The sequence below is a fragment of the Thunnus albacares genome, chromosome 3, assembly GCF_914725855.1.
Source record: "Thunnus albacares chromosome 3, fThuAlb1.1, whole genome shotgun sequence".
NCBI lineage: Eukaryota > Metazoa > Chordata > Actinopteri > Scombriformes > Scombridae > Thunnus > Thunnus albacares.
In genome coordinates this window covers 31,043,927-31,071,217 of record NC_058108.1, presented here as the reverse complement: position 1 = coordinate 31,071,217, position 27,291 = coordinate 31,043,927, and the positions used below count along the sequence as shown (strand labels likewise).

Sequence of the window (27,291 nt, the reverse complement as noted above, 5' to 3'; positions counted from 1 at the left end):
TGACAGGCATGTCTCCATCAAACAGCACCTGTGGTAAAATTGGCTTTCGAAAAACCCTCCAACTATAACTTTTATCTTATTTTATCTCATAGTACACAAGCTGGGAATAAGCATACCCGAAAGGCGAAGAAAACCTGTAACTATCAAAGCAGAGCCTGGTAAAACCACTAGAGAGCGCTATTTCTGCCCCAGCATCACAAATCACTGCTCTCAGCATGCCTCGAGATTTCTTTGCTGTTTTAACGTTATTCAAATTTATAATCAGATTGTTATTGCTATTGTTAAATAGATATATGTTTTGGGTCATAATTAGAATCTTTCCTGAACACGCAGATAAAATTTAATGATAATAATAATAATAATAATAATAATAATAATAATAATAATAATAACAATAATAATAATAATACATCTAATTTGTACCGCACTTTTTTATTAATAGTGAAACTCAAAGTGCTGCAGTGTTAATAACATAGCACACAACATAAAGAATATAATAAGAGTTAAGATGAAAAAGCCTTCCTAAATAAAAAGGATTTTAGGCCATTTTAAAAGAGTCTAGGGTCTGTGCTGCCCTCAGATGGCTATTTAATTAATTATTAATTAATTGGGTTAATTCATCTTTTAAAACAGAATTTTTTTTTAATTCAGGAAGGCTTTTTCTTGTTATTTTCTTTATGTTACATGTTTTCAACACTAGCACTTTGAGGTTCTCTGCGAATGAAAAGTGCAGTACAAATTAAATTTATTATTATTAATAATAATTTAAACGTTCTTTAAACTCATTTTAAACGTTATTTAAACGTATTAAATATCAAGTCGTGGTTGTATCACGTTGTTTTCTTCGCCTCCTTGCCCTGGCTGCTGTCTGTTTGGATAAAGAGCCCTTCAGACAAGCGGGAAAGCGCGTGACTCCTTGTGGCAATCCTGTGAGAACAAACGCGCGCCCTTTATAAACGCGTGCGCGTGCTCGTTGTGTGGTTGTTGTACAAATGGTGTTTAGATGAGGCGCGCTCCGGCCGAGGCGTGACAACGGAGGCGCGTTCACGTATTCGCCACCGGCTCCTGTGCGGCGCTGAGAGAGCATCACCAAAACACTGGCACGCAGCTTCCTCTGCTGGGATATCGAGAGAGGACGGCAGGGAATTTAGAGGTTAAATTAGAAACAACAACAGGAGCGGACAGGGTGCGCGCAAAGGAGCGCAGGAGAGACGTGCATCCATCCTCGCAGCAGCAGCAGCAGCAGTAGTAGTAACAGGAGCAGATTCGGGGATTTTCCTTATCGGTTGCCCGGTGCGTCCACACACCCTGTGCCTTTGAGCCAGCAGCGGGGAGGTGAGGAGGACCAGAGAGGAGGCGCAGAGAGGCGGAGGACCATGGAGGGGATGCAGGCATACGGAGCCGGGAAAGCCGGAGGAGCCTTCGACCCCGTCACCTTCTTCCAGCAGCCTCAGACCATTCTCCGCATAGTGTCTTGGGTGAGTGACTGCTCCAGTGAGAGACAGAAAAATAAAACATAAGTTTGTTGGTACTGTAGTAGATTAAATAGTAGCTGCATAGGCCACCTCTGAATTTCCACAATTTACTTCTGCGTATGTGAAATGATTTGGATAATGTTCGTTGTAAGTTAATCGTTGTGAGGTATGATAGCCCATCCAAGTTAGAAATGATAAAAATTCCGATATCATCAGCATCATAATGTGACTTCATCCCTTCTTGCATCTCAAAAATGCCACTTTTAAATCTTCCTGTTTTGTGTTGATTTGTGTTTGATGTTGTATGCTGAGTTTATATTGAGCTAATGTAGGCCCAGAATGGGTTCTAATCACTGATTTTTTTTTCTTTTGATAACATATTCATTACCAAGTAATGATTTCATATCAAAACCATGTCATAATAACTGGCCACCCTCCCTTCTCCATGGAGGAGGAGCACTAATGAGAAGGAATAGCAACAGTAGGCCACCACTTCCTGGAAGGATTGTAAACAAGTGGCAACAAAAGTCCCAAAAGTCACCAAAACTCCAAGTGGCCACTCCACTCCGATGTGGCATTTAATGGACTAAGGTTACAATGAACTTATGACTGAATGTCTTGATTGGGTATCTTATAACCTACATTTGCATTTTGGTATCTAATATCATCTTCATTTAGGACATAGAGGTGGTTTAAAAAGGATAGGAGAAGGATATACACCACATTATATGCCACTAACAGTGGCATAAAGTGAGTTTATAACCTTTGGGCCTGTAGCGCACTAGTTGCAGAAGTACTTCATGATGATTCACAACTCAGAACATTTATATTTGGAAAAATTGGTTCATCTGCAGGAACTTTATTTGCTGGGTGTTTATTGTGTCCAATTTCACCTTTTCATGTTTAAACTTCTTCTGGAGTAATGTGTAAAGTCAGTGTTTACATCGGGTAACGTGTTACAGGAAGGCCACTGGTACCAATCTCACTGCTCTACAGTAGGAAGTTGCACTGTTGGGATTATTTCTTATTTATAGGACTGTGTCTGTGGCTGCATGTCCTTAAATAACACTTCCTCAGGTATGCTGAAAGGATACAGAGGCAGGTTTCATGTGGATGGTCTAGCTGGCATGATAGCAGTAAAACAGTAAGATTAAAAATTTATACTTTCAAATGGTGTCCCAAGTCAATAATGAACAGTAACGGGAGCTTTTTGGTGGAAAATGTTTTAAAAAATAGACCAAACTAAAGCCTTAGTTAACTGTATGTTGCTCAGTATTGACAACAGGACAAAAAAGTTTAATTTTTAGTTATAGTTTACTGTGTAATATTGTAATACTATGTTCCAATTTCTTACCCTTGTGACTAAAGCATGACTGATAGTAAACATAACGTTCACATAAAACATGAACTGTATCATTCAAATATAAACCATGTGAAAGAAGTGTGAAAATAGCTTGTGTGTGTGCCCCGAAGAGGTCGTGAGGAAGAGTCATGTGGCCGTTCGATGCACCATGAACGTCTTCATACTTTACATAAGCATCAGATGAAGGTTTCTCAGAGCTGTGCGGTTGTGTTTTATTGTTATAAGTTATATAATATTATACATCATATTATATTATAATGATGTGATTGACAGCTACATGCAAGGCAACAATGTTGTCTCTCATTTGACATAAACTTTTTGTTGTATAATATACTGTGTATGTCATATGAATAGTGTTTAGTGAATGGCTGTCATCCCGGAAATGCTACATATCACAACATATTAGCATACTGAGGCTTGATAAAAGAATTAAAGGATTCATTGATGATGAAAGAGGTTACCTGAGTGATTCATAGACTAACTGTTATTGCTCCCTTCCTTTAACTACACTGTCTGTAGGGTGTTGAGCATTAAAGTTTTGATTCAAATGTTTCAGTGCTTTAACAGAAATACAGTAAACTGAAGAAAAAAGACGAGTCTGTGCGCTCACACAGGTATGGAGTGACTTTGTGGGCCTTTGTCTGATGTCCCACCCCCCCTTAGGTGTCATCAGAACAACAGCATGTCTCCATAGTAACAGCCATGAGTTGTGATGTTTTGTGTGATGGTGCTAATACCCAGACGGCAGTGGACTGTGTGGGTGGAAACTATCAGCACTTAAAACATTTGGTGAGGGGGGGGAGGGGGGGTGTCAAATGTGTGTGTGTGTTTATGTGTGTGTGCGTTGCATGACCATATTTGGAAAGTATAGATAAAGCAGTTTATGAATGGTGGTTGAGGGTTCTCTGTTCTCTCTCTGTATCTCTCACTTCTTCACTTCTTACAAGGGCTGTATGTGGAGGTGATAATGAGTGTGTGTGTGTGTGTGTGCGTGCGTGCATGCGTGTGTGTGTGTGATTCATCCTCAGGGAGTCAGTCCAGTATGTCTCTGATGATGCATGGAGGAGAGAAGAAGAGTTTGTGTGTGAGAATTTTCTGCAGGACTTCATAATAATAATGATAGAATTTATTTTCATTCATTGTTATTATTATTAATTCATTTTTAATCAAATTAAACAGAGTCACCAGATGTGCAAAGTTGAGATGACATCTTTTCCTCCCATAGTTCAACTTTGGCTCTGCTTTTAAAAGAGCATTACTTTTGAAGCTTTCTTAATTTATGCTGCTACTCAAGGATTAGAGTTATCACCGGGACAACATCTTCATTTATCAAATCATGATCATGCAGCTAAACATGCTACATGTTTAGATCTGCTTTCTTCCGGTAAAGAAGCGTCTTTACTTTCAGAAGTCAGCGTGCCAAAAGCAGCGTTTCTGTCGGCCCGCTGGGTGAATGTGAAGATCAAAGTTCACCGCTGCACTCCAAGAAAAGAAAGTGATATTTTCTGTGTATGTGTGTTTTTGTTCTCTTTGATAGAGTAAGAAGGTTAAAGCAAATATCCACTCACTTTCAGTATGCATGTGTCTGCAGCAGCCACCTCTGCGCACATAGATAGTGATAAACGGATTCTCCTGCATGAACATAGTTCATCTAAGGATTCTCTCTCGCCCAGGAAATTCTTGACTTTTAGGAACACTAGTGATATTTCATAACAGACAATAAGAAATATGACTCACAGACTGATTACCTGCAAGCTTATAAAGTCAAATGCGTATTTAGGAACTGCTGTTCTGAACGTTCGTACATAAGTAACGTGGGTTAACATTTTATATTTAGTTGCTATGGTGTTTAGCATTTCAGAGGTCAGGAAGTTCTGTAATTGGTGAGTAACCGTCTGATATTAGCAACACTGCAATGCAGCACATTCTGTCGGCTCCGTGCAAAACAGGAAGACACACACGCAAATAGTTTGTTAGCGTCTACATGTCAGAATTCAGACACGGGGTTTGAAACTTAGATGCAAGTTGCTTTGTGTGCTTGCAGTAGTCGTGTTCTGTATTTTTGCATTAAACATTTACAAATGAATCTAGAGTAAAAACCAACTTTCTGTCAGTCAGGGTTGCTAATACATTTTGGTATTTGTCTGGTCAGTGTTAGTAACTCCCTAAACTCTTCACTGATTGGTCGACATACTGCGGTAGGGATAGATTTTATTGTCTTGTGTGGTAAACCTCGCCCAGACAAATACTCTTAAGTACAGTATAAAGCAAAGTATGTGATCACATCTACTGAGCTTGTTGTTCTGGCATAAGGACGGTGGTAATGTTCAGTTTGTTGAACATCTGTGCTTTTGCTCATTAAGGTTTGCACTGCTTGATTAGAAGCATATAAACCTGTAATTCTAGTTTACAAGGCTTGTATACTAATTTGGACTCCTGTAAATCTGACATAGAAAAGTCCCACCTCAGCTAGCCACGGCCTGGATGAGTAGAGGCCTGCAGCTCTCACGACAGATGCTGGCAGCGCAGGTTGGCGGGTGCAGCGGATTGAGGGACTGGTGGTTGCAGGTGCCGATCGGTGAGCATGAGAAGCGTTGGAAAGAGACACTCACGGACCTTCAGAGCTCACCGCCACCACATCTTTCTCTTCTTGTAAATACAGGCAACATTTGAATTACTATGCTGGTGTTTACAAGTTTTAGCTCCTTAAAGGACCATTTCACCAATTTCCAACCTTATTTCTAGCCATCTGAATTAAGGATATAGTGTGAAAAACACCTGCAGTTATTGCCGATGTCTCTCATTTGATGTGTACAGTGATGTAGTTGGGGGCATGGAAGAAATACAGGCTATTTCAGCTTGGATTTCTAGTCTCTAGCCTCTGGGTAGCCTGGGGGCATGCTCTGCTCAAAAACAAAACTTCATCGCTCTCTTCGCTTGTATTGCTAATTAGCTACATTTCCAACAGCAAAATGGCATCCCAAAATATGAATGCAGTGGATCTTATGGATGAGGATGCGTTTTACAGTGTTTTACAGAGGTTGGGCACCAGAAGCTTGCGCGCAATGCATCCTGGTACATGTAGGCACTGCTCAGCTTTCTTGGTCAGCACACACTGATGAATTTATTGCTTCAATTGACTACATTTACCATCAACACTGATTGGACATTCACATAAAACGTGGTGAAATTTCCCTTTAACTATTTGACCATCTTCAAATATATGCTTACTGGTTTTCCTACAGTTCCAAGTAAACCGGTTTGATTTTTATATGTAAATCTATTTGCAGCCTCTTGAAACTTGCTTGAACATCACTCAAGTCTCCATCATTGTCTGTCAGTGTTACATCGTCATTGCAGTCAAATGCATTGTCAAAGTGCAGTTTAAAGGTATTGTGGTCGTGTATTGTTTTGTACCACACAGAAATAAATACAAAAAACTTTGCACACCTAGAACAGTGTGAATAATATATTCAGATTTCCTAAAACACAGCAGTGTAGGCTGCAGATCGTTAGATGTGATGTAAAAATATTTGACTTGGGCTTGAAAATGCACGACCGCTGCTTTGGTCTGCTAGGATTGATGGAACATCCACAATTAATAACACGAAGTGACAATTATTGTGGAAATTGACATTCTTTCTTCTGATCAAAGATACAGGTTTCCAAACATTTGATGCAACATGTTCAAGTTATCATTTATCCTATGGGAAATAAGCGTTCCTAATTCTAATACAGCATGAACTTTATCTTATCCCTGTTCTTATTGTTGTTTTCTTGCTTTTATTGCACTGTATGTGTATACTACCTGCCCTTTTAACTAAACTCAGTAAACTAAACACTAAAGATGTGAACTGAACTAAAATTGCTGTCATTGTGTGATTTTTGTTTTTGCTTTCATTCGACAGTTTACCGTAGAGACAAACAGGAAACTAGGACGTAAAGGAAGAGGGGGTTGGCATGTTGGACCTGTCATAAAACACATGGAGTTGTAACTTAGTCCAGATTGCAGTTCCACCCATACTTGATTCTGTTATGCTCGGCTTTACAAGATTGAGGAACCATCTGTTTCCTTACAGCAACACAACCTTGTTTTCTGGACTCATCTGATCACGTTCTCACTGATTGCCATCCAGATTCGAACGGTAAAGGTCAGAGATAAAAGGGAGAGCAGAGTTTGTGTGAATGAGTGAGTGTGTAGAACAGAGTGTGGATCTTAGTGTGTCCCGGACTTGTGATTGTGTCTGTCTGTCTCATTGTGTACCCTTGCTACTGCAGTGTCTCTCCTTGAATTGTACTTTGACAAGGTCTCCTCTCTCTCTCTCTCTCTCTCTCTCTTCCTCTCTCTCGTATTACATGAGCAGCTGCTGCCATGGTGATAGCAGCAATCAGGTATCCCCAGTCCAGACCAATACATTGCAGCAGACAATAAACCCACACACACACACACGCCCCCTCACACACATACACACAGTATATTATATCCTCCAGCAGTGATCCTGTGTTATTCGAGAGTCCAGCCAACTCACTGTTGACTTGTAGTGAACGTCACTTCACTTTATCACATCTATCCGGTTTCACTAATCATTCACTGCAGTTGTTCTCTGTTGTTTTGTAGCTCAAATACAAATATCTAGTGTTCCAATTTGGCTGGACTCGTCTGTTATCTACAGTCTCCTGGCATTTATTGTATCATAACACTTTGTGGAGGAGGTCTTTTCCTCTGAGATTGTTTTTAGTTCATCATTTAGCATTTTTGCATTTAGCTGATGCTAATATCTATAGCGACTTACAATGAGCTTCAAATCCACAAGGAACTATGGAGTGCAAGATTAGTAATTACTGTAGATCAGGACCACAAGTGAAAAACAAAACATTACAATTCACAAATTTTCTTTTGCTGTATTCTATAATGTTGTTTTAGTTGTAGTGCGGCTTGACATTAGAACATTTGAAAGAAAGGATGTTAGCAGTTTGAATGGTGCATGTACTACTGTCCTATTTCCCAAGGTTGACACATGACACAAATGTAGAAAAAGTTACAAATTTAACACGTTTGCTCACTGAATTGGACCAACTTGGTTACTGTAGCCTGACTTCTACTTCTGTCTGCATGATGTGTCTGGTGTTTGCTAGCATGTCGACTGATGCGTATCAAATACAGCCAGGGTGTGTACCTTTAACCAAATGTTTTTCATCGCTGAGCCTTAACATAAAACTTACTTTTCTGGACTCAATCTTAAGATTACACATGTGCACTAAAATTACACTGCAAGATCTGAATCTTCCTTACTTTTTTAAAGTAAACTGAAGAATCTGCCAATGGTTTCAGGTTATTTTGCTTTTTGCCACAAGCAAAAAACATGTTTTTTTCCTACAACCACATGTATTTTCTCAATATTAGTGCAGCAATCTGCTTTATTCTGCCCACATACTGAAGCGTAATGGACTTAGAGTGTCACTGGAAAATTTGTTAATTTGCTTCATAACTGAAGGTGAAATTCATTTCACTGGGTAGTTTTAACTCATCTTTTCAATATTTTTTATGAGGATGGTTTATTGTCCGATTGTGAACACACTCTGATGAAGGCTGCAGCCACAAAGATCTGGACAAAATGCTGTGCTAGTGCCGTGGTCTGTGTGTTTGTGTGTGTGTGTGTGGTTATTTCTAATGCTGGATTTGGTGTGAGGTACAGTGTGTGAATACCAGGGTGACATGAGGCCGGCTCAATTGTCTGGTCTTTACAAACGATCCGAAAGACCTTTCAGCCGGCACAACAGCAGCTTTAAATCATTCACAACCAGCCAGACTGGACTGATATGATTTAGGCCGACTCAGTGGCTGAGACGGCTGATTGCAATATGTGTGTGTGTGTGTTGCATGTTGCAATCACCCAAAAGCCAGAATTTCAGATTTGAATTTAGAAGCAGATATAGAGTAAGTAAGGTAGAAAAAGAGAAAGAGTAGCGGAGAGAAAGAGACATTCTGGAGGAAGCACATGCGATCATGCATGCATGCACACAGTTTCACAAGTGTGCACACACATACACACTTCTGGCAATCAGTATCCTTAATGTGCAATTTGTAAGTGACCCTCTGATGGTCACAAGATCAGAAACCCACGTGGTGTCCCTCACAGTGCTTGCTTTCATCACCGCCAGGAGCCTTGTGATCTGTCTACGGATCAGAGGGGCGAGGGAACCTCCCCATGCACACACACACACACACACACACACACACACACACACACACACACACACACACACACCTAATGAAGGAGAGTCATATATGCAACCATATCACATGCTCCACTTTTCATGGCAGCTTAGCAGCAAGTTAAGAATGTTTAGGTGCACTGGGTTCAATGTGTTACATTTGCTGCACATTTATCAGTGCTAAAAGTCAGTTAATGGTACATAATTGTGGATGTTTTTATCTGCACAAAATGAAAACTGTGAAAAGTAGGAGAGAAACATTCATGAGTACTCCAAAAATGTCCAATTTGTGCAAAAGTCAAAGGTTTTGAATACTTTTAAGAACCAAACATTATCTGGCTTAAGGCATCATTTTCCCGCCCCTGACCTCTAACCCTGTCGTTAAAGTGCTCGTTTGTATCCCAAAACGGCAATGCAATGTTTAAAAAAAAAAAAAAAAAAGCCGTATCTCCTAGCGATATTGTATTTGATGTGCATGTGAAGGACACGCTTCAGCTTCAGCCGTCGCAAACCCAGCTGAATTTCTGCTGGCAGCTGGAGAAAAAGCTCAGTAATTCAATCTGCTCCCTTCCATGTGACAGTAAATATAATTGTGACCCTGAAGACGGTGTGCGTTTTCAAATCCAGCAAATTAGGTCATGCCAAAACCAATCCTTATTTCAAGTAAGAACATTTGTGTGTGTGTGTGGGAGTGTGTGTGTGTGTGTGTGTGTGTGTCTGGTGTTTGTATGTGTCACTGCAACAGACAGAGAATAAGTAAGGCTGTGGGAAATAGAGGCACACAGAAAAAAAAAAAAAAACTCCCTAGTGGTGAGTTTATTTCCCAGTGGAGTTTCTCAGGGGAGCATCAGAAAAAAAAAAAATTGTTACACCACTAAAGTCTAGTGGCCCTGCAGGTCCTGTTGTCCTTGTTAGAGAAAGTGACTGACTCGCTACTGTATCCAAATCAAAAACAGTGAGATAAACAGACCTCCGTGTTCAGCAGTGGCTGTTGACTACAGTATATAGTTCACAGTATGATGCCAAATTGACTGATACTGGATTTTTTTTTTAAAGATTTCAAGATATGTACTAATATACAGTTAGAAAATAAACAACAGTACTCTCTGGTGGATAAACTATTTGCCTGCGACACAGTTTTTAAATGATTCCAAATATATTTTAAGCATTTCTATACTGCAGTTTCTTGTCTACTTATCATCTACTTATTGGCTGAAATATACAACAATACCAGTATAACTGCAACAAGTTGGTATCAATATAACAGCTTTGCTTATTTATTGGTCTAGCTCTAAAGCAAACTATAAAGAACCACTGCAAGTTAGCATTAGCATCTTCAGATAATGACAAGATATTTATTATTTAGTTAGTTATTGTCCTGCTAATAATAAAAAATGTACAATTTTATAATGGGTCAGTAATTGCAGTAGGCAATGGCATGCCATACATCACATTTAGTATAAATACCAATACCAGTATAACTTCAACAAGCTGGTATCAGTATAACAGCTTTGCTTATTTATTGGTCTAGCTCTAAAGCAAACTATAAAGAACCAAAATGATACTGATTTATAACAAAATATGCATTAGCCTTGTGAAAATATCAAATTTACTAAGCCAAGTTAGCATTAGCATCTAGCAAGTTATTTATTGTTTAGTTAGTTATTGTCCTGCTAATAATAAAAAATGTGCAATTTTATAATGGGTCAATAATTGCAGTAGGCAATGACGTGCCATACACCACATTTATTATAAATGCATTCTCAAGCATTAATATATGCTTTTTTAAATCTTTTTAATCTGTTAACCAAACATGCTGGATCAGCATTATTATCATCATTATTAATATTGACATTAAAAGAAGGCATACAGTGATATATTTTGTGCTGTTTTTAGTTAAACTACTTTCATTCAGTTATTGGATCTATCATGTCTGTCGGGTTAAATGAAGGTTGCGTTCTCTGTGCGGCGCATTTCTAATAGCCAATCAAAGGAATCAAATCAATCGCTGTGAAGCAGGTTGCCGCTGTCAAAAGAATCAACTGAATTGAGTTAGTTTGACAACTTGATCCTCCCATTACTAAAAATAACAAGATCCATTCAATTACACGGGACATAAATATAAGTTTTAAATTTGCTGTAATGCACGAAATGTAATCACGGACAGTGGACGTGCGGGTGTGCGTAAGTGAAAGTGCATTAGTGTGCTTATTTGTACAATGAGAGAAAAACAAGAGGGATACAGAGAGTTTTTTGTGTTGTCTGGTTCACTCTGTAGGGTTTGAGACTCATTTCTGGGTTTTCAGGTATCTGTAAAATGAGTTTGGGACATCTGTTTGAGGACACAGAACATCGTTATAAATCTAAAACCTTAAGACATTCTTAAACATCTTTATTACTTAGATATAATCCCCTGTTATGATTAGCTTACCCTGGTTACTTAAGCACACCTCAATGTTTTACAGTGCTTTTGTGATGTATATCTTTATAATCTGATATCCTGAGCAACTTCCACCAGTGTACTAATATGTATAAGACAGAACAATTCCTCACCAGCTGTGAGGAAATGACTGTTTGTTGTAAGTGAGGAAGCACAAGCTGAAAGCAAGAAATAGTTTCTAAAGAGGCAAATAAAAACACAGACTACTGTTCTTCTCTGTATGTTTTTAGCATAGGTTTTTTTATGTGACTTTTCTATTCATGTATACCATTCTAACATCCAACATCATGTGATTGACTGTGCGTGTGTGTGTGTGTGTATGTGTGTGACTTTATGTTTTCTGACCTGAATCTTAAAGGAAGCCATGCATGTAAAGCAGTGGACAAAGTGCGTGTGTGTTTGAGCTATATGGTTAAATGTGTGTGTGTTGAAGTGTGCTCATTTTTCTCAAGAATGCTCGTGGGCAGAGGCAGGGCCAGTAACAAGGAGAGATGAGAGAAGATGAGGGGGGAGGGAGGGGGGGGGAGGGAGGAAGGAGGGGAGGGAGCGATGATGCAGCTGCTCTAAAAATAGCACCGCCTCCATACCCCTTCTGCCCCCAACGCTTCCCTCCGCAATCCCTCCATCTCTTCCTCCCTCCTTCATCATCTCTCGCTCCGTAATGAAAAAGGTTGCAGGTTTGAAGGTGGGGTGGGGGTGGGGGGGGGGGGGGGGGGGGTTAGGTATTCCTAACCTCCTCCCCGCATCACAACACATCCTTCGTTCCACGGAGAGAGGTGTGCATGAGGCTAAAGACGGTCCAGGGAGCAGAGAGGCAGAGAGGGGATGGAGGGAGGGCATGCTCGCTAACAAACTGCTCCAGTTCGCCATCGAGACACAGACGCCAAATGCCAGCTCATGTTTCCTCTCTACGTGCTGTAGAATGCTAAAGAGCTCCATTTAATCTACCTTCAAAATGGAAATGAAGCAATGTTTTTACAGCCTTGTAGCACAAAATGACCATAATATATTGTATCATGGTATACTGAGTCACTTGTACTATCGCTGGTTGTGTGACTTAAGGATTACTTCATCAGGTAGTAAGATTTCCAGCCGTCAAACCTCACCGTCACTGCTCCCGCCCTGCATTTAGAGAGACATTGCTGAAGGCTAAGCAGACGTGAACGACAAAACTGACAAAAAGTATTTTTTAATCACCGTTTTGCATTTTTAATACATCAAGTCAATGACTTGATGTGAAGGTCAATTATTTCCCTCAACAGAGTGGAAAGTTTGCTCGGCATAAGCACATTTGAAGTCATTATCCAAAAGACAAGTAAGTCAAGTAGAGAAGTTAAATTAAGTTTGGTGCAAAACAGTACTTCCCACGCTTCTTATTTTGGCGCCGTCTCTCCTCTCAACCTCTCCAGCACATTCAGAGCTTTCAACTGCATCTCATGATCTTCCTCTGCAGACTTAGTTTGCTCAGTTGTCATAGAGATCGCTCAGTGGGCATCATGCGATCAAAGTTTGGAACTTAAATGTTAAATGAAGACCACAAGATATGATTAAAAGCTAACTGTTAACATTTCTTTTGATTGGTTCATCTCGTTACAGGCTTATAAGATCTACCTTTTCTCAAAAAAAGCTTAATGGTAGGAATACAGGAACAAACAGCTGTAAACTGGGACAGCACTGGGATAAAACAGGACATGGACAGTGGGGAGTTCCCTCAAAGAATGATACAACATCAAAGCAAGGTGACTACGCAACTTTTTCCCCTCACACACGGCCAAACGGAGTGTATCTCAGTAACCTCAGTCTCCAAATAATGAACTCTGTCTCAAGTAAATTTAACAGACTTATATTCCGTTTCGGCTTCAGATTTTTGAGCATTGTGTGTTGGCAGTGAAAAATGTAGTTTCCCCCGAGCGTGAAGCAGACAGCGGAAAGACGATGACTGGCTTGAAAGCAGATAAAGAAAGAAGAGTTGAAGTGTAAAAAAAAAAAAAAAAAAAAAAAAAAAACTGTGCTGTAATCCTCATCATGACTGACATCCCTGCTGTCTCCTTCCGCCCCGGTTGTTGGCATCCATGGTCAGGGCTTGTCAGTGAAAGTGCAGTCTGTTGTGTGCTCTCCTTTTGTATCGCTGTCATTTATCACACAAACACAGACACAACAGCTGGGTAAACTATCCACCAACCCAAGGTTCACTTCAGCTTTCTCTTTCTCAATCACACACACACACACACACATTCAGAATCCATCACTCACCACCGCCGCAAAATCCACACACACACACATACATACTGCAGACAAACATAAACACACTCAGCCTCTGTCTTATCCAGACCGAACCAGCTCCCTGGAGGTTTGGTCTGAGGGTTTGTCAGTTGGATGGAGTTGTCTGATCCTCTGTTATCAACTGAAGTACAAAGTAGACTGCTACACTGCACTGCAGGGTAGAGAATACTAACACTGTGGGTGTTTGCATGCGTGCGTGTGTGGTCTCATATTTCTGGCCTCGGAAAGGGGTGTTTCTTATTGGATGCTCACCCCTGTTCGGAGAGGAGAGGAGAGAGGAGGATTAGATGGTATCTTAGTAACCTACTCCTGTTATTGACTCCATTTTGTAGCCTTTTGTATCTCCAGTCCTCCAGGCGAAGGCAGACAGAGAGGAGAGTAGAACGAAAGGAGAAAGGAGAGAGAGAGAGAGAGGATGAAAGGGCGCAGGAAAGCAGAGAAATGCGGAGGGACGTAGAGGAGCGAGGGATCAGATGCTCGTCATAGTAACCTGCTCTTCCGATTGACTCCATTTTGTCGCTGTCGTCTTCTCTCTCTTCTCGTCCTCTCCGGCACGTTCCAGCAATTAAGAAAATCAGCGTTAAATTTCAACTCGCCGCCACGCATTTTTTAAATTAAAGACTTGCTTTGAGAAGGATTTCATATGGCTAAGAGGACGGTGTAATGACACCTGATGAATTAAAAGCAGGAGCAGCTACAGCCATAGTTATTGTGTCAAAAACAATGGTCTCCTTTCTTTAACAAACTCAGCTATAAGTCTAAGTCATCATTTAGTCCATTTAACAAAGTCTTCAAACAAATATTTAGTGATAAATACTGAAAATATGATTATAGAACAGTTCAAAGTTTTATTATTCATCCGCACAAATACAGCAGAGAAATGTCAGAAACTATCAAAGTATAAAACAGTCTGTTTACATGTAAAGCGAATGAAAAAATGAATAATTCACAGTTATGGTAAAGACATAAATGAGATTCTGTGTGAAATCTCCACATCAGCACTTAACACTGGTTTGACTCTACATGATGTATAAATTAAGTCTAAAACATGCTCAGTGTGTTCACAGACTGCAGAGTGTTGTACAGTGCACATGTGGCTACGACTGCAACTAACTATTACTTTCATTATCAATTATTTTGACAATTATTTTCTCAATTAATCGCTTGTTTTGTCTATAAAATGTGAAAAATGTCCGTTATTACATCTTAGAGCCCAAGGTGGCATCTTCAAATACTGTATATTCTTTTATCCAAAACCAAAGATATTCAGTTTACTATCATGTACGACATAAAAGTTTAAATCTTCACATTTGAGAAGGTGCAACCAGCAAATGTTGGCATTTCCTCTAAAAAAATGACTTTTATTAGAGATTATTGGACAGATTATTGACCATTATTGGATTATGAGAGTAGTTGTCGATTCATTTTCTAGCTAATCATTGAAGCTCTACATGTGGCGATACATTAGTGTGACATACTGTGTTAATATAGGCAGATGCAGCATGGCCAGGTTGATGTATATAAAAAAGTTTTGTTTCTAGAAATATGAAACAATCCTGGTGAAAACTGGTGCAGACTATGTGTTGCTTTCAGCTCTTTTATTCTCAGATTTCCTAGGTTGGATTGGATGAAGGCTCCAACAGTGTCTTTTTTTAATACTACCACTTGGTATCAGCAATATCAGAAATGTTCAAATCCTACACGGAAGGACTTTAAAGGATAGATTCACAATTTTTTCATGTGGATTAGCTTTTGCTTAACTTTGGAGTGCACTGCCACAAACAGAAATCATAAGAACCAGGCATTAGATGCAAGATTTAAGAGAAGAAATTACAGATTCTGGTGACATAGAGAAGAAACACCCATGTAATGTATAAATCAGAGCTTAATTAGACATACAGTATAGTGCTGGTATGCAAAGCTCCTACTGTTAAGAACATTATGTGATGCTATAAAAAATATTGACGAGGTTATCAGTATGTGGTCCTATGCCAGTTGTGTCCACAGTGTGAAAAAGGTTAAGGACTCCTATTGTTATTTGCACCAGGGTTAGCTTCAAGATAATTTGCATCTGTAGTCTCTGGGCAGAAAATACAACCAATAAGCTCAGGACAACATCATATCACAGTAAAATGTAATGAATAGTAATTTTACAGATGTTTAGGTGCATCAAAATCCTCAGTTGAAATGATGCTTTAAATTACAGTTGATGTACTGAATACATTTCCGAAACATATATATGTCCATATTCACACAAGTGGCAACAATGTTTGCAGTAAATATGTCTAATTCACGTCTGTGTTTGTTCAGTAGCTGTCACACTAAATGGCAGAATAGCAGAGAAAGGATCATTTTTCTACAGTCAAACTCCACACTTTAAGAGAAAACCCGGAGGCACGTTAAGCAAAACTGTTGACATGAGGGATTATTCATAAAACTCCCCTGCAGGGTTGTCGTGACATTATGGGCTGAGAGCGTTACGCTGAAGTGTTTTCTTATTCATAAAATTACCCAGCCAGTCTAAATATACCATCTGGCTGTGGCAGGTTGTATTCTTTTGGGCTGTAAAGAGCTTTTATGAGTTACTGTACAAAAGATGCAAGTAGAGAACAGGGTGAAGTGGTGGTGCAAAAACACAAACCTGAGCAGGGGGTTCAGATTAGTGAAAGAAATACTTTCCATCCACATATTTATGGACAATGGCAGACAAACACAGTCTTTGTAAAGACAAAAATTAAAATAACACCAGTATTTACTTCAAATATTAAAAATACTATCCAGCAAGTATGCATGCAAGTCCTGTAGCATGTTTTGAAATGAAGACATTTGATTTTTGGTAGACATTAGCATACATTGTTTGGAAATGTACACTTTATTGTGTCATTTGACATCTGTGAACTGATATCCTTAACACACGACAAAAGCAAGTAAATACGTTGGCTGGCTTGTGCTGATTCAAGGAGTGAATGTGATGAAAATGCTGAAGCTTGGAAGCTGGGAAGTATAACGGTTGCTTATCCTGACGTGCATCAAGATGCTGCCAGTGTGTGGGCTTACATAGAAAACAATAGATGCAGTTCTTATGTGACGCATGTTATACGTCACTGTTGTGTGTTGCTCGTAACAGTAAAAATGAAGGAAGATAGATCCCTTCTGTCCTTAAAACATATCCTGTTTATTAAAGGAATAGTTTATCATTTTGGTTCAGTTTCAGTTTGCTTTCTTGCTGAGTATTGGATGAGAAGATGAATACCACTGTCATATCTGTCTGATCAGTATGAAGCCAGCAGCTGCTTATTTTAGCTTAGCATAAAGACTGGAAACAGTGGGAAAGAGCTAGCGTCCACAGTGATGTGGATATTAAGACAATGACATTTTAGAACATCACTGTACCTGGCCAAGAAATAATCCTGCACCTAACATCCCCATGAAACCACAATTTGTCCTTTTTACATTTCAGTTTAGGAATAACACAAACAACATAAAACGTGTTAATTAGTGAGCTTTACAGGTCCTGGTGGGTGGATTTTGTTGCTTTTGGTTGGAGACAGGCTAGCTGTTTCCAGTTGTTATGCTAAGCTAACCGGCTGCGGGCTGTAGCTCCATATTTAACAGACAGATAAAAGAGCGGTAGCAGTCTTCTCATAACTCTCAGCAAGAAAGCGAATAACATGTATTTCTCAAAATGTCGAAGTATTCCTTTAATGGACTATTTTATCAAAGGGTCTAGGTCTGATTGTAGGACTACCATGAGCTACACATCGCTGCTTTTTCCATCTTCCACTTATCCCTTCCTCTCTTCTCCTCTGCAGCTCTTCTCCATTGTGATCTTTGGTTGCATCGCCAATGAGGGCTACATCAACCGCCCCAATGAAGTAGAGGAGTACTGCATCTTCAACCGCAACCAGAACGCCTGTAATTATGGCGTCTTTATGGGCTCCATGGCCTTCCTCTGCTGCATCGCCTTCCTGGCTCTGGATGTCTATTTCCCCCAGATTAGCAGCGTCAAAGACCGCAAGAAGGCTGTGCTGGCTGATATCGGGGTGTCAGGTAAACACATTATCTTCACTTATCTTCTCTTGTTTTTAAGATCACTAAGATTCACTTTTAAACATTTAACACTGAACGAATTGTGTTACATGTTATAATAAACATGTGAACACCAGCCAAGTAACACAATAAAGGAGACGCTATCATATTTTGAGGATGCAGGTAAACATTAATTCTATTATCTCATTTTAATCAGACATATTTCTTTTTATTTTACCATTTTTTTTACTTTTTTTGTGCACAACCAAGCAATGCAGTAATCTTTTCTTCCTAAATCACCTCCCTGGACACTTTAAGTAACCTAAAGTAAGGAGAAATATTGACTAGACAGCATGAGCAGAGCGATGGAACCATGAACAGCAGATTAAAGAGTGAGCTGGGGATTGATACAAGTGAGCGGGGAGAAATACGTTTTCAAGTTCTATAGCCCTTTGAAAACAGAATTACAAAGTGCTGAACAGCTTGTAGGTCAATAACACTTAAGGCTAATAAAGTTAATTACTACAAGGCAATCAGAGAGCACATGTCATACCAATGGAGTTTCCAGATTGCTGTAACACTCATTGCTATGTTACAGACGAGTTACAGAAATAGATTTCTTGCCCATGCAAATGTGCCCCCAAGATTAGCACGCCAACCAAATCTCATCAGTCAGTCAGTAGCCCAAGGCCTCACTCATTTCATGGAAATTTGTTCATAAGGTTTTGAGAGATCTCTATTTAGCGCTATAGCTTGTCTATAGAGATGGACTGCAGGACTCACAAGACGGCAATGCTCCATAGAGTCCAGATGAATGAATACATTCAACTGAAATTAAATATGGATGATTTAAAAATACGATTACATAAGAATAAATTATTGAATTTATTCATTTTCTTTCTTGGGCTTTATCGGTCATGTTTGAACTCAGGTCTCAGAATGACCATGAGGCCTGGACTAGGTAATATCTCAGCCATTATGCTTTGAATTACATACAGATAACTATACACATTTCCTGTGATAAAACACCATTTGGGGATTATATTACAGCAGCTGCAGGTACAGTGGGCTTTCCTGTTCCCGACAAAGTCTGAGACTCGGTAGGAGGCCGTAACATGACCTAATCAAAAACTGGTAGCAATCACTCCCTGCTGTATCAATCAGAAAGATGGAAAGGCGAAAAGAGAGAAGCACGATCAGTGTGCTAAAAGAGTTACACCCACCAGTAGTAGAGTAATATTAAGTACTGACCTTACTCATTTAATTTTTTCTTTCTTTTAGTGTCTTTGTAAGGAATTCAGAACTGCAATGTTGTATAAATATACTGACTACTGAACATTGTGTCCATCAGTTTTAACTTGTTACATGTAGAACAAGATGAAGCCCAAATGCTGTCTAGTCCATTATCGTCGTGATTTTCAAGTTTAAGCTGCAGTACTTTGGAAGTTATTCTACTGTAGGTTATAAGAATTGGAGAGCATTTTTTATTTTCTTTTTTATGTACAAATTTTTACAGCTAATCAATACCCCACTCTCGTAGAAAATATGAGCAGTCTTTTCAAACTGTAAAAAAATGACATTTCGGAGAATTGTAGTTTGGTTATAAACTCAACTAAAGAAGAGGAGGTGTTAGAGACGAATAACAGGGGGAAGGAGTACTCCTGTGCCACTAACAAGCCTCAGGAACATTGTGCTTTGGTGCCTCTGACAATGGCTTCCTTCTCAGCTGCACTGCTTCTGCAGTGAACTTGGACGTGATGACAACATAGTCAAGTGTTGAGTTGGTTAATGAGGCCATTCCTGTCACAGACAAATATTCTCCTTCCCTGTTTTTATTACTCACACACTCTGTCTCTTTCTCTTCATACCACCATATCTATATTGTAATATGAGATGCTCTGTGCCATACTGAAGCGAGGAAACGACTGGTACACCTGGATGTTTCTGATTTAACCTTATCTTCAGTCTTCCTCTCTGTCACAGTTCCAACTGCAGTACATGTGATGGGATGATGTTTGAGTTCCCTTAATATGATATGTCTTCCACTGGTTGCAACCAGCTAGCAGGAGGTTTTGTGGGTATTTCCTGGTGATTGTCTACTCATTATACTTATGGCGTTCCACAGGGGTCAAGCCTAGGCCCCCTGATGTTTTCATTTGATAGTCTCTACAATATTCTTCATTGTTATTTTGATGATATACAATTTTATTTCCCACTCTAGACCTCAAACTATAGCAGTTTAGCTTTCCTGCCCTGTCTTTCCTATTGTTAGTGTCAAGCAATATTATATACAGACAGGTGACAAATTAAAGGAAAACCCGGTACAGGTCTGAATGCTTGACCCCTACAGTGAGGGGATCTGGTGGTTCTGTTATGCAGGGGGCATTTTGCTGGCATGGTTTGGGTCAACTTGTCCACTTAGAGGGAAGGGTCACTGCAAATCAATACAAAAGTTGTTCTGAGTGATCAACTTTATCCTATGATGAAACATTTCTATCCTGATGGGAGTGGTCTCCTCCAGAATGACAATGCCCCAATTCACAGGACGCAAGGGGTCACTGAATGGTTTTGTGTATGAAAATGATGTGAATCATATGCTATGGCCTTCGCAGTCACCAAATTTCAACCCAGTTGAACACCTATTGGAGATTTTGGACCAACGTGTTAGACAGAGCTCTCCAACACCATCATCAAAACACCAAATGAGGGAATATCTTTTTGAAGAAAGGTGTTCATCCCTCCAGTAGAGTTCCAGAGGCCTGTAGAATCAATGCCAAGGCACATTGAAGCTGCTCTGGTGGCACATGGTGGCTCAACACCTTACTAAGACACTTTATGTTAGTTTTTCCTTTCATTTGTCACCCGTCTGTATATGTAGCCCAAAATCAAACTTTTCTCAGAGAGCTTTACAATATATGCGATTCAGATGAATTCAGAAAAAAAACCTCTAAAACCAAATACTGGTTGTGCAATAGCTTTCTCCTGTTTAGTACAGGCAATTGTACTAAACAGAATTAGCAATTTGGCTGCTAATTATTGTCAGTGCAAACATGGGCACATGTAATCCAATTTGAAACTGGTGGCTTCAAATCTGTGTTAATTGATTCTTACTTTGTTGTTTGTTTCATTTAGTACAAACATGGTCCTCTATAATTCAGTTATTACTATTATTATTATTATTATTATTATTATTTTATTATAATAATTTTAATTATTTTCCCACTGTGTCTCTTTCCAGCATTCTGGTCCTTCATGTGGTTTGTGGGTTTCTGTTTCTTGGCCAACCAGTGGCAGGTGACCAAGCATGACGACAACCCACTAAGGGAGGGAGGAGACGCTGCCCGAGCAGCTATCACCTTCTCCTTCTTCTCCATCTTCACCTGGGTAAGGACATCCACTACTCATTGGTCCACACTAAAATAAAACATCATGTAACACCTTCCATAAGGTGGATGTGTTCATTTAAAAGTTGGTATGGTGCTATGGATGAGGTACAAAACACTCCAAAATTGTGGATCATGGTCTATTTCCTCCTTTACTTGCCAATATAGCCAATGAGCTATATAAACGTGTATTCCTTGACTACCTTCCCTTCCCCCATTTTCCTTTTGGTTAGTGTGTGGTTGCGTGTGAACATTTTCATTTTTATTTGTGTACATGTGAACTCATGAGTGTATGGATATTGTTCCAACAGGGCGCCCAGACTCTTTTTTCTATGGAGAAGTTAAAGAATGTGTCGTTTGAAGAGGAATACACCAAGCTGTTCCCCCCTCAGCCTCATCAACCTCTTGTCTGACTCTTCTCTTTCTCATGCCCCTTCTGCATTAACCCTCTGCAATTGGTTCATCATACTCCTGTTACGTGACTGTGACTGCACTTGTTTAAGGGCACCCTTAACATCGATATTGCTGGAAGTGAGTGTATTTGTAAGGCAGCAGTAAGAATAACAGTTGTACCATCAATGTTGCCAGTAAAATGTAGCTCAATGTTTTTGCCTGCTGTAGTTAAATAACTTATTTCATGATCCAAGCAGATTATGATGATAATGTATGTGCAGGTGGGTTTATTCAATGGCTGAATCAATATCTATGACTCAACAATTACATTGCCAAATGCTGAGATCTCTGGCCTTAAACACATATTTGAATACCTGTAATCCATGTTGGAATGAAAGCTCCCTGCCCACTGGAATTTTAAAATGCTTCTAACCAGAAACTAATGTTACATATTTATGTAGATGTCTTATTAAATTTTGATAAAAACAGAGGTCAAAAGCTTAAGAAAAGCTTACAAACTGAATGTTTCTTGGGATATATTTGGCTATTAAAGGATAAGACTGTTGATTTTCTGTATTCATCTCATTGTCAACAAATCTCATGTGCAGAGCCAAACCAACAATGAATTGATCTACTTACAAGTATATGTATCCAAATCCTGATATATCTGATTCCCCTGTGCCGTAGACCTCCGCTGTTGTCCAAAAACTATTAAAAACACATCAATGTGCCACACCACTGCACTTGTTGTGCTTCATATCACAACCTCTTGACTGTACATTGTACAGTATTGTCTGCTTTCACAGGGAATTACTTCTCCAAAGACTTAAAACATGATCTCTGTTGTTAGTCTTTGGAGCCTTTTCTAAACAAATGAATGTGACCATCATTTTTGTGGTGAAGGAACTTGTCTCCCAGTGCAGCAGTGTGGCTCATTGACATATTTTTAATAGTTTTTAGACAACAACAGAGGTCTACAGCACAGAGGAATAAGATATATCAGGCTTTGGATGCACACAATACTCGTACTGTAAGTAGGATCAAGTCATTGTTAGTTCAGCTCAGCACATGAGATTTGTTGACAGTAAGAAAAATATAGAAAATCCTTTAAATTCTAAGATGTTTACTCACAGAACCTTCTGTGTTCTCCATCTACCATGTGGTTTTCTGTTTGGATATTTGGCCAGTTTTTTACTTCATATTAAGATCAGACATGTCGGCAATTTGCTACTGAGATAACTAGGTGTAGGACAGGTGCACATTCTGCCCGGCTGTGACTTCATCATCAAATCTGGTGCCCTTATACAAGTTTGTCTCAGTTTAGAGGATAGGCTACCACTCCGTTCTCTCATCATTAGCGTGAAGGTTTACAGAATGATTGGTACTGTCTTTTTGCTATAGAGGGCATAATTGTCAAGGGGAGAGTTTTCAAACAGTTTTTGTTTAAAATGTAAAACTCTGAGTCTTTGTAATGAATTTTTCTACATTTGTCAAAGTGCATTGCTTAAAATTTGGTTGTAAAGGTTTTGTATTTCTGTCTTTTGATGAAACTACATTCAAAGCCTTATCTTCTCTCACTTGACACCATAGATTATTTTTTCCAGTTTTGTGTATAGTTGTGCTTTCACTTTTTCTATTATCTTATTAAGTTTAGTTGGTAGATTTGGTGTTTTTATAGCTTTTTGACATTGGCTTAGTTTAGGCAGGCAGTTTTAAAATAATTTAATTGAAGTATCAAACTGTTTTATTGCACATTCATCAGATTTTTATGGCCTGTAACTGTGCACGTTATTGAGTCATAAATAAGTTTTATTACATGAGTACTTCCATATCCATATTGACAAAACCCATTACCTAACATGCATCATTTAAGTTCAAATGGTTCAGTCCATAAGATCAAATAAGGACAATAATTGCATTTTTTCAAAAAGTTTGACTTGTTTTTATTTTATGCAATCCTTCAACTTGAATGAAAATTAGATGGACTTAAACTGTCCATTTCCAATGTAGACTGTAGAGACATACTGACAAGACAGAAGAGTGTTGTACCAGACTGAGAGAATCAAAAGTGTTCAACTAAAGTCGATGTGTCTGCAACATCTGATCGAGCTGAGACACAACAGTAAATAAAACCTCCTCCTGAAACCTTTCAGCACTCAGAGCTTAAATCATCCCCAACTCTGTTTGTGGTTTTCTCTCTGTACTGTGTGTGAGTGTCTGTGTTTGCTCCGTCTACCCGTGGTATAGCTGGCTTTTATCCCCTGTTGTCTTGAAACATCTCTAATTATCTACAAAAGTGAAAGCCTCAGCTGTTTAATAATGCACACAGACTCTGTTTCATTGCACTGTACCTGTCCCAGTGATGCTGAGGTGGTGTTTCTCTTTATGGAGCCAAACAATGGATGAAATTGCCTTTTTTTATACTACCGCCTTGGAACTAACTTGCTCTGACTAACTAAATGACTCCCTCAAATTATCTAATAAGCTTCACAAGCTTTCCAGCAAACTAATCAATGTTTCCTTCTCTCTCTTCTCCCAAAACCTCTGCTGTAACACTATTACATCTCTGCTTCAACATCTATCTTCACGCCATTCATCCATCTATGCATCCTCTTCCTGTCCCCCCACATCCCCGATGATCTATCCTCTCCATCCCCAAGGCGGGCCAGTCCTTCCTGGGTTTCCAGAGGTACAAGCTGGGGGCCGACTCAGCCCTCTTCTCCCAGGAATACACGGACCCCAGCCAGGACGCAGCCGGAGCCCCCTACACCTCCTTCGGTGGGGACGACCTGGAGAGCCCAGGGGGAGGAGGGGGCCAGGCTAACAGCGATGGGGCCTTCGACGGCACCGGAGGCTACCAGCGCCAGGACTACTGAGATATTGGGGGTAGAGGATCTGGGTGAAGTTGCCCATAGTTTCTAATTTAGAGTGGGGTTTGAATTGTTTCTATCATTATTTACACTCAACATTTAGCTGGTAATCTTAAGCCAATGTGACCTATAGAATTTCAGTCATCATAGGAGATTTTATACCCGTGACATTTCAGTTATTGGACTGATTGTCATCTGTTTATGAAGGTAAAATTAATCTCTAGGTCAGAAATTTGGGCAACTTTCCAGATTTGGGGAAAGACAGGTAACAGCTAGGAGTGAGACAAGATGTCACCAAGGTATGAGCTTGCTACTAGAACAATAGAAGGGGGCTTTGGAGATTGACGGGAAGGGGTTTTGGGATACAGAGACCCCAGACTTCGGGTCTGGTTGGAGGTGTCAGGGAGGGTTTAAGGAGCAAACTGGGCGGGAAGAATTGGGAGGTCAAGAGTTTGCAGAAAAGGTCACCATGTAGCAGATCAGTGCTCGTGACCACTTTGCCTTCATCTTCTGAGGTCTGCTGTCAGTCAGCAAAATGACTGCGATCAGTGTTAGTTGAAACACCCTCAAACACACACACACACACACACTACAAACACACACATGCAAGCACACATTCACAGCATATCGATTTCAAACAGATACAACACGAGTTTCTGCTGACGAATCTCCTTAGAGGTGCATTACAGGATATCAGCGCAGACAAACAAGCAACAGTGCTATAACTGGCAACTAATCCCCTCAACCGTTTGTGTGTTTGTGTGTGTTGAAAGGTCTCCTTTGGGGTTTTTTTATGTGTGGGTGTGGGGCGGTGTGTGTTTTCTTGTTTTCCAGAAGAACCCGCTTTTTCTTCCCTCGATTGTTGCCTTAGTGCTGACTGCCAAGCAAAATCCAATGAACACAGGGCAACATATATCCAATACGCACAGTATCACAGTTCTCTTTCGGCATCTTTTGGACAAAAGTATGGCTAATTGTTTTGTTTTTGTCTTTAAACACGTAAAAACTCCGAACAAAACCAAGCATTTGTCATCATCGTTGAGCAACCCAAATTACACAAAAGTTTCAGTTTCAAGTCGGCAGGCCTACAGACAGAGAACTCACTTCACTGAAGAACTGCAGGTTATTTATCTATTGTGTTTTTCACTTGTTTTCAACAAATCTATAGATGAGGCAACCATGAACATCCTGAGGATTTATGTACATGCATTGCTTCATTTTCTGAAAGAATAAAGTATATCTATCTCTCTATAAATATATGTAAATCTATAATTCAGTATATTAGAGTGTTTGAAAAAAAAAATTATGCTTTATTTTAGGGCATTATGCTAGTTCTGTATAAAAAAGAAAAGACAAAAGAAAGATCTATGGTCTGTTGAGTGTTATTGTGATAAGATATATGGTGAGGTCATCACCATGCCTCATCCTTTATGTTGCTTTCAGGGTAAGGAGATGCTTTTATTTTGGGATAATAATACTAATTATAAACAAATACAGCAACAAAAATGTGACCAAATTATCAAAGTATATATGCACATATATACTTTATACTGTATTATCCGTGTAGACGTAGAAACGTGTGATGTTCCTCTGTGAAATCCGTTCAAAAAGCAAAGTAAGATTTAAGAAAAAGATTGTGTACAAATCTATGTTTTTGATGTGTTCGATTTTAACCAATAAAAATAAAGAAAATACTGATAAAGATATGAATGTGTGGTCTGGGATTTTTTGTATTTTATTGTCACATTCTCACTGCCTTCTGTTTTTATGATTTAAAAAAAAAAAAAAACTACCAATACTCCATAGAGGTGCTGAAAAATTTAGAAATTTATGATCAACTTTTGGCTTCTTAGTTTACACTGGTGTGTGGGAGGTAATGTATCTGCCATACCACCTTACATAATCAAACAACAGCAGCCAACAGCCGGGCATGAGCAGTGGTTGGCCTTTATGTCAGTGTCATGCCATAAACCGAAAATGCCTCATGTATTTTCTTATTAAAGAAATATGTATGTAGTTTATTTTTGCATCAGTAAAACTGAATTTTTTAAACAGGATCCTATATATGTGTCCTATACATACAAAAAAGTGTCAAGGAACAAAAATACTGCAGATACAGACTCATGTGTTTGAAGTCCAGTAGTGATACTAAACAGGCTGCAGTAAAATATAGAAATGTGGTGCATGTCTCCCTCCACTGGCAAGACATGTCCCTACACTCATATATTATAATAGTATTGTATATATAATAAGAAAAGGTTTTTTTCTCCGCCTTATAAGAAAGTTGGTATTTTTTATAATAAGACATGTTTGTAAATCCCTTCTGATTGCGTATGCTAACTCCACTGCCAGAGTTTTCAAATATGAAAAGGTTGGAGTGCAAAAGTGAGTGAGGCTTTTCAATAAGGTATTAATTGACATTGGATTTTAAAAAAAATGTTGGCATTTGCACACTACCAGAAATAAATTATGGAAAATCAATATCCAGAATGTATTGCAACAGTGCAAACTTAAACCCAAATTATTATTAGGCGTAACTGGTGGGTGGAGTAAGTAAAACTTCTCTAAGTTGACCTATTTTTATCTACAGGAAACTTCAAATGTGAAAGAGACAAAATGACAGAAATTATGCAATTACAAGACATGCGCCAGAAACATCTGGTTGCAATAAATTGTTGTAGTTCATAATAAAGCCATGCGGTGGCGCTATTGTCAAGGCAATGACCGTAGCAACAAACAGGAAGTGCTATTTGTTAGCTTCTTAATTGTTTTATAAGTGAACTAATTAAAACGAATAAAAGGATATGTGCAAGGGGGAAGAAAGAAAAACAGCCGTGCA

General features: G+C 39.2%; 1 protein-coding gene across 3 annotated transcripts; it reads left to right on the top strand.

Annotated features, from left to right (window-relative positions):
* Window positions 1-861: 861 nt before the first annotated feature.
* LOC122972395 (synaptogyrin-1-like) lies at window positions 862-26,158 on the top strand. 3 transcript variants are annotated; one of them, XR_006399742.1, is made up of 5 exons: window positions 862-1,478; window positions 17,590-17,827; window positions 21,045-21,190; window positions 21,501-21,720; window positions 24,243-24,330. XR_006399742.1 is itself a non-coding variant. In XM_044339465.1 (4 exons), the coding sequence occupies exons 1-4, from the start codon at window positions 1,377-1,379 to the stop codon at window positions 24,456-24,458; spliced, it is 702 nt and encodes a 233-aa protein (XP_044195400.1). In that variant the 5' UTR covers window positions 862-1,376; the 3' UTR covers window positions 24,459-26,158. The 3 variants fall into 3 exon arrangements, 2 of the variants coding, with proteins under 2 accessions (XP_044195400.1, XP_044195410.1); XM_044339465.1 differs by lacking the exon at window positions 21,501-21,720 and having other exon boundaries at window positions 24,243-26,158; XM_044339475.1 differs by lacking the exon at window positions 24,243-24,330 and having other exon boundaries at window positions 21,501-22,162.
* The last annotated feature ends 1,133 nt before the right edge of the window (window positions 26,159-27,291 follow it).

Excerpts from the sequence above, each read along its gene's own strand:
- LOC122972395 (XM_044339465.1), top strand. The coding sequence starts at position 1,377 with ATGGAGGGGATGCAGGCATACGGAGCCGGGAAAGCCGGAGGAGCCTTC. Across the intron at positions 1,479-17,589 it reads TTCTCCGCATAGTGTCTTGG|CTCTTCTCCATTGTGATCTT; the intron begins GTGAGTGACTGC and ends TCTCCTCTGCAG. Across the intron at positions 17,828-21,044 it reads GGCTGATATCGGGGTGTCAG|CATTCTGGTCCTTCATGTGG; the intron begins GTAAACACATTA and ends GTCTCTTTCCAG.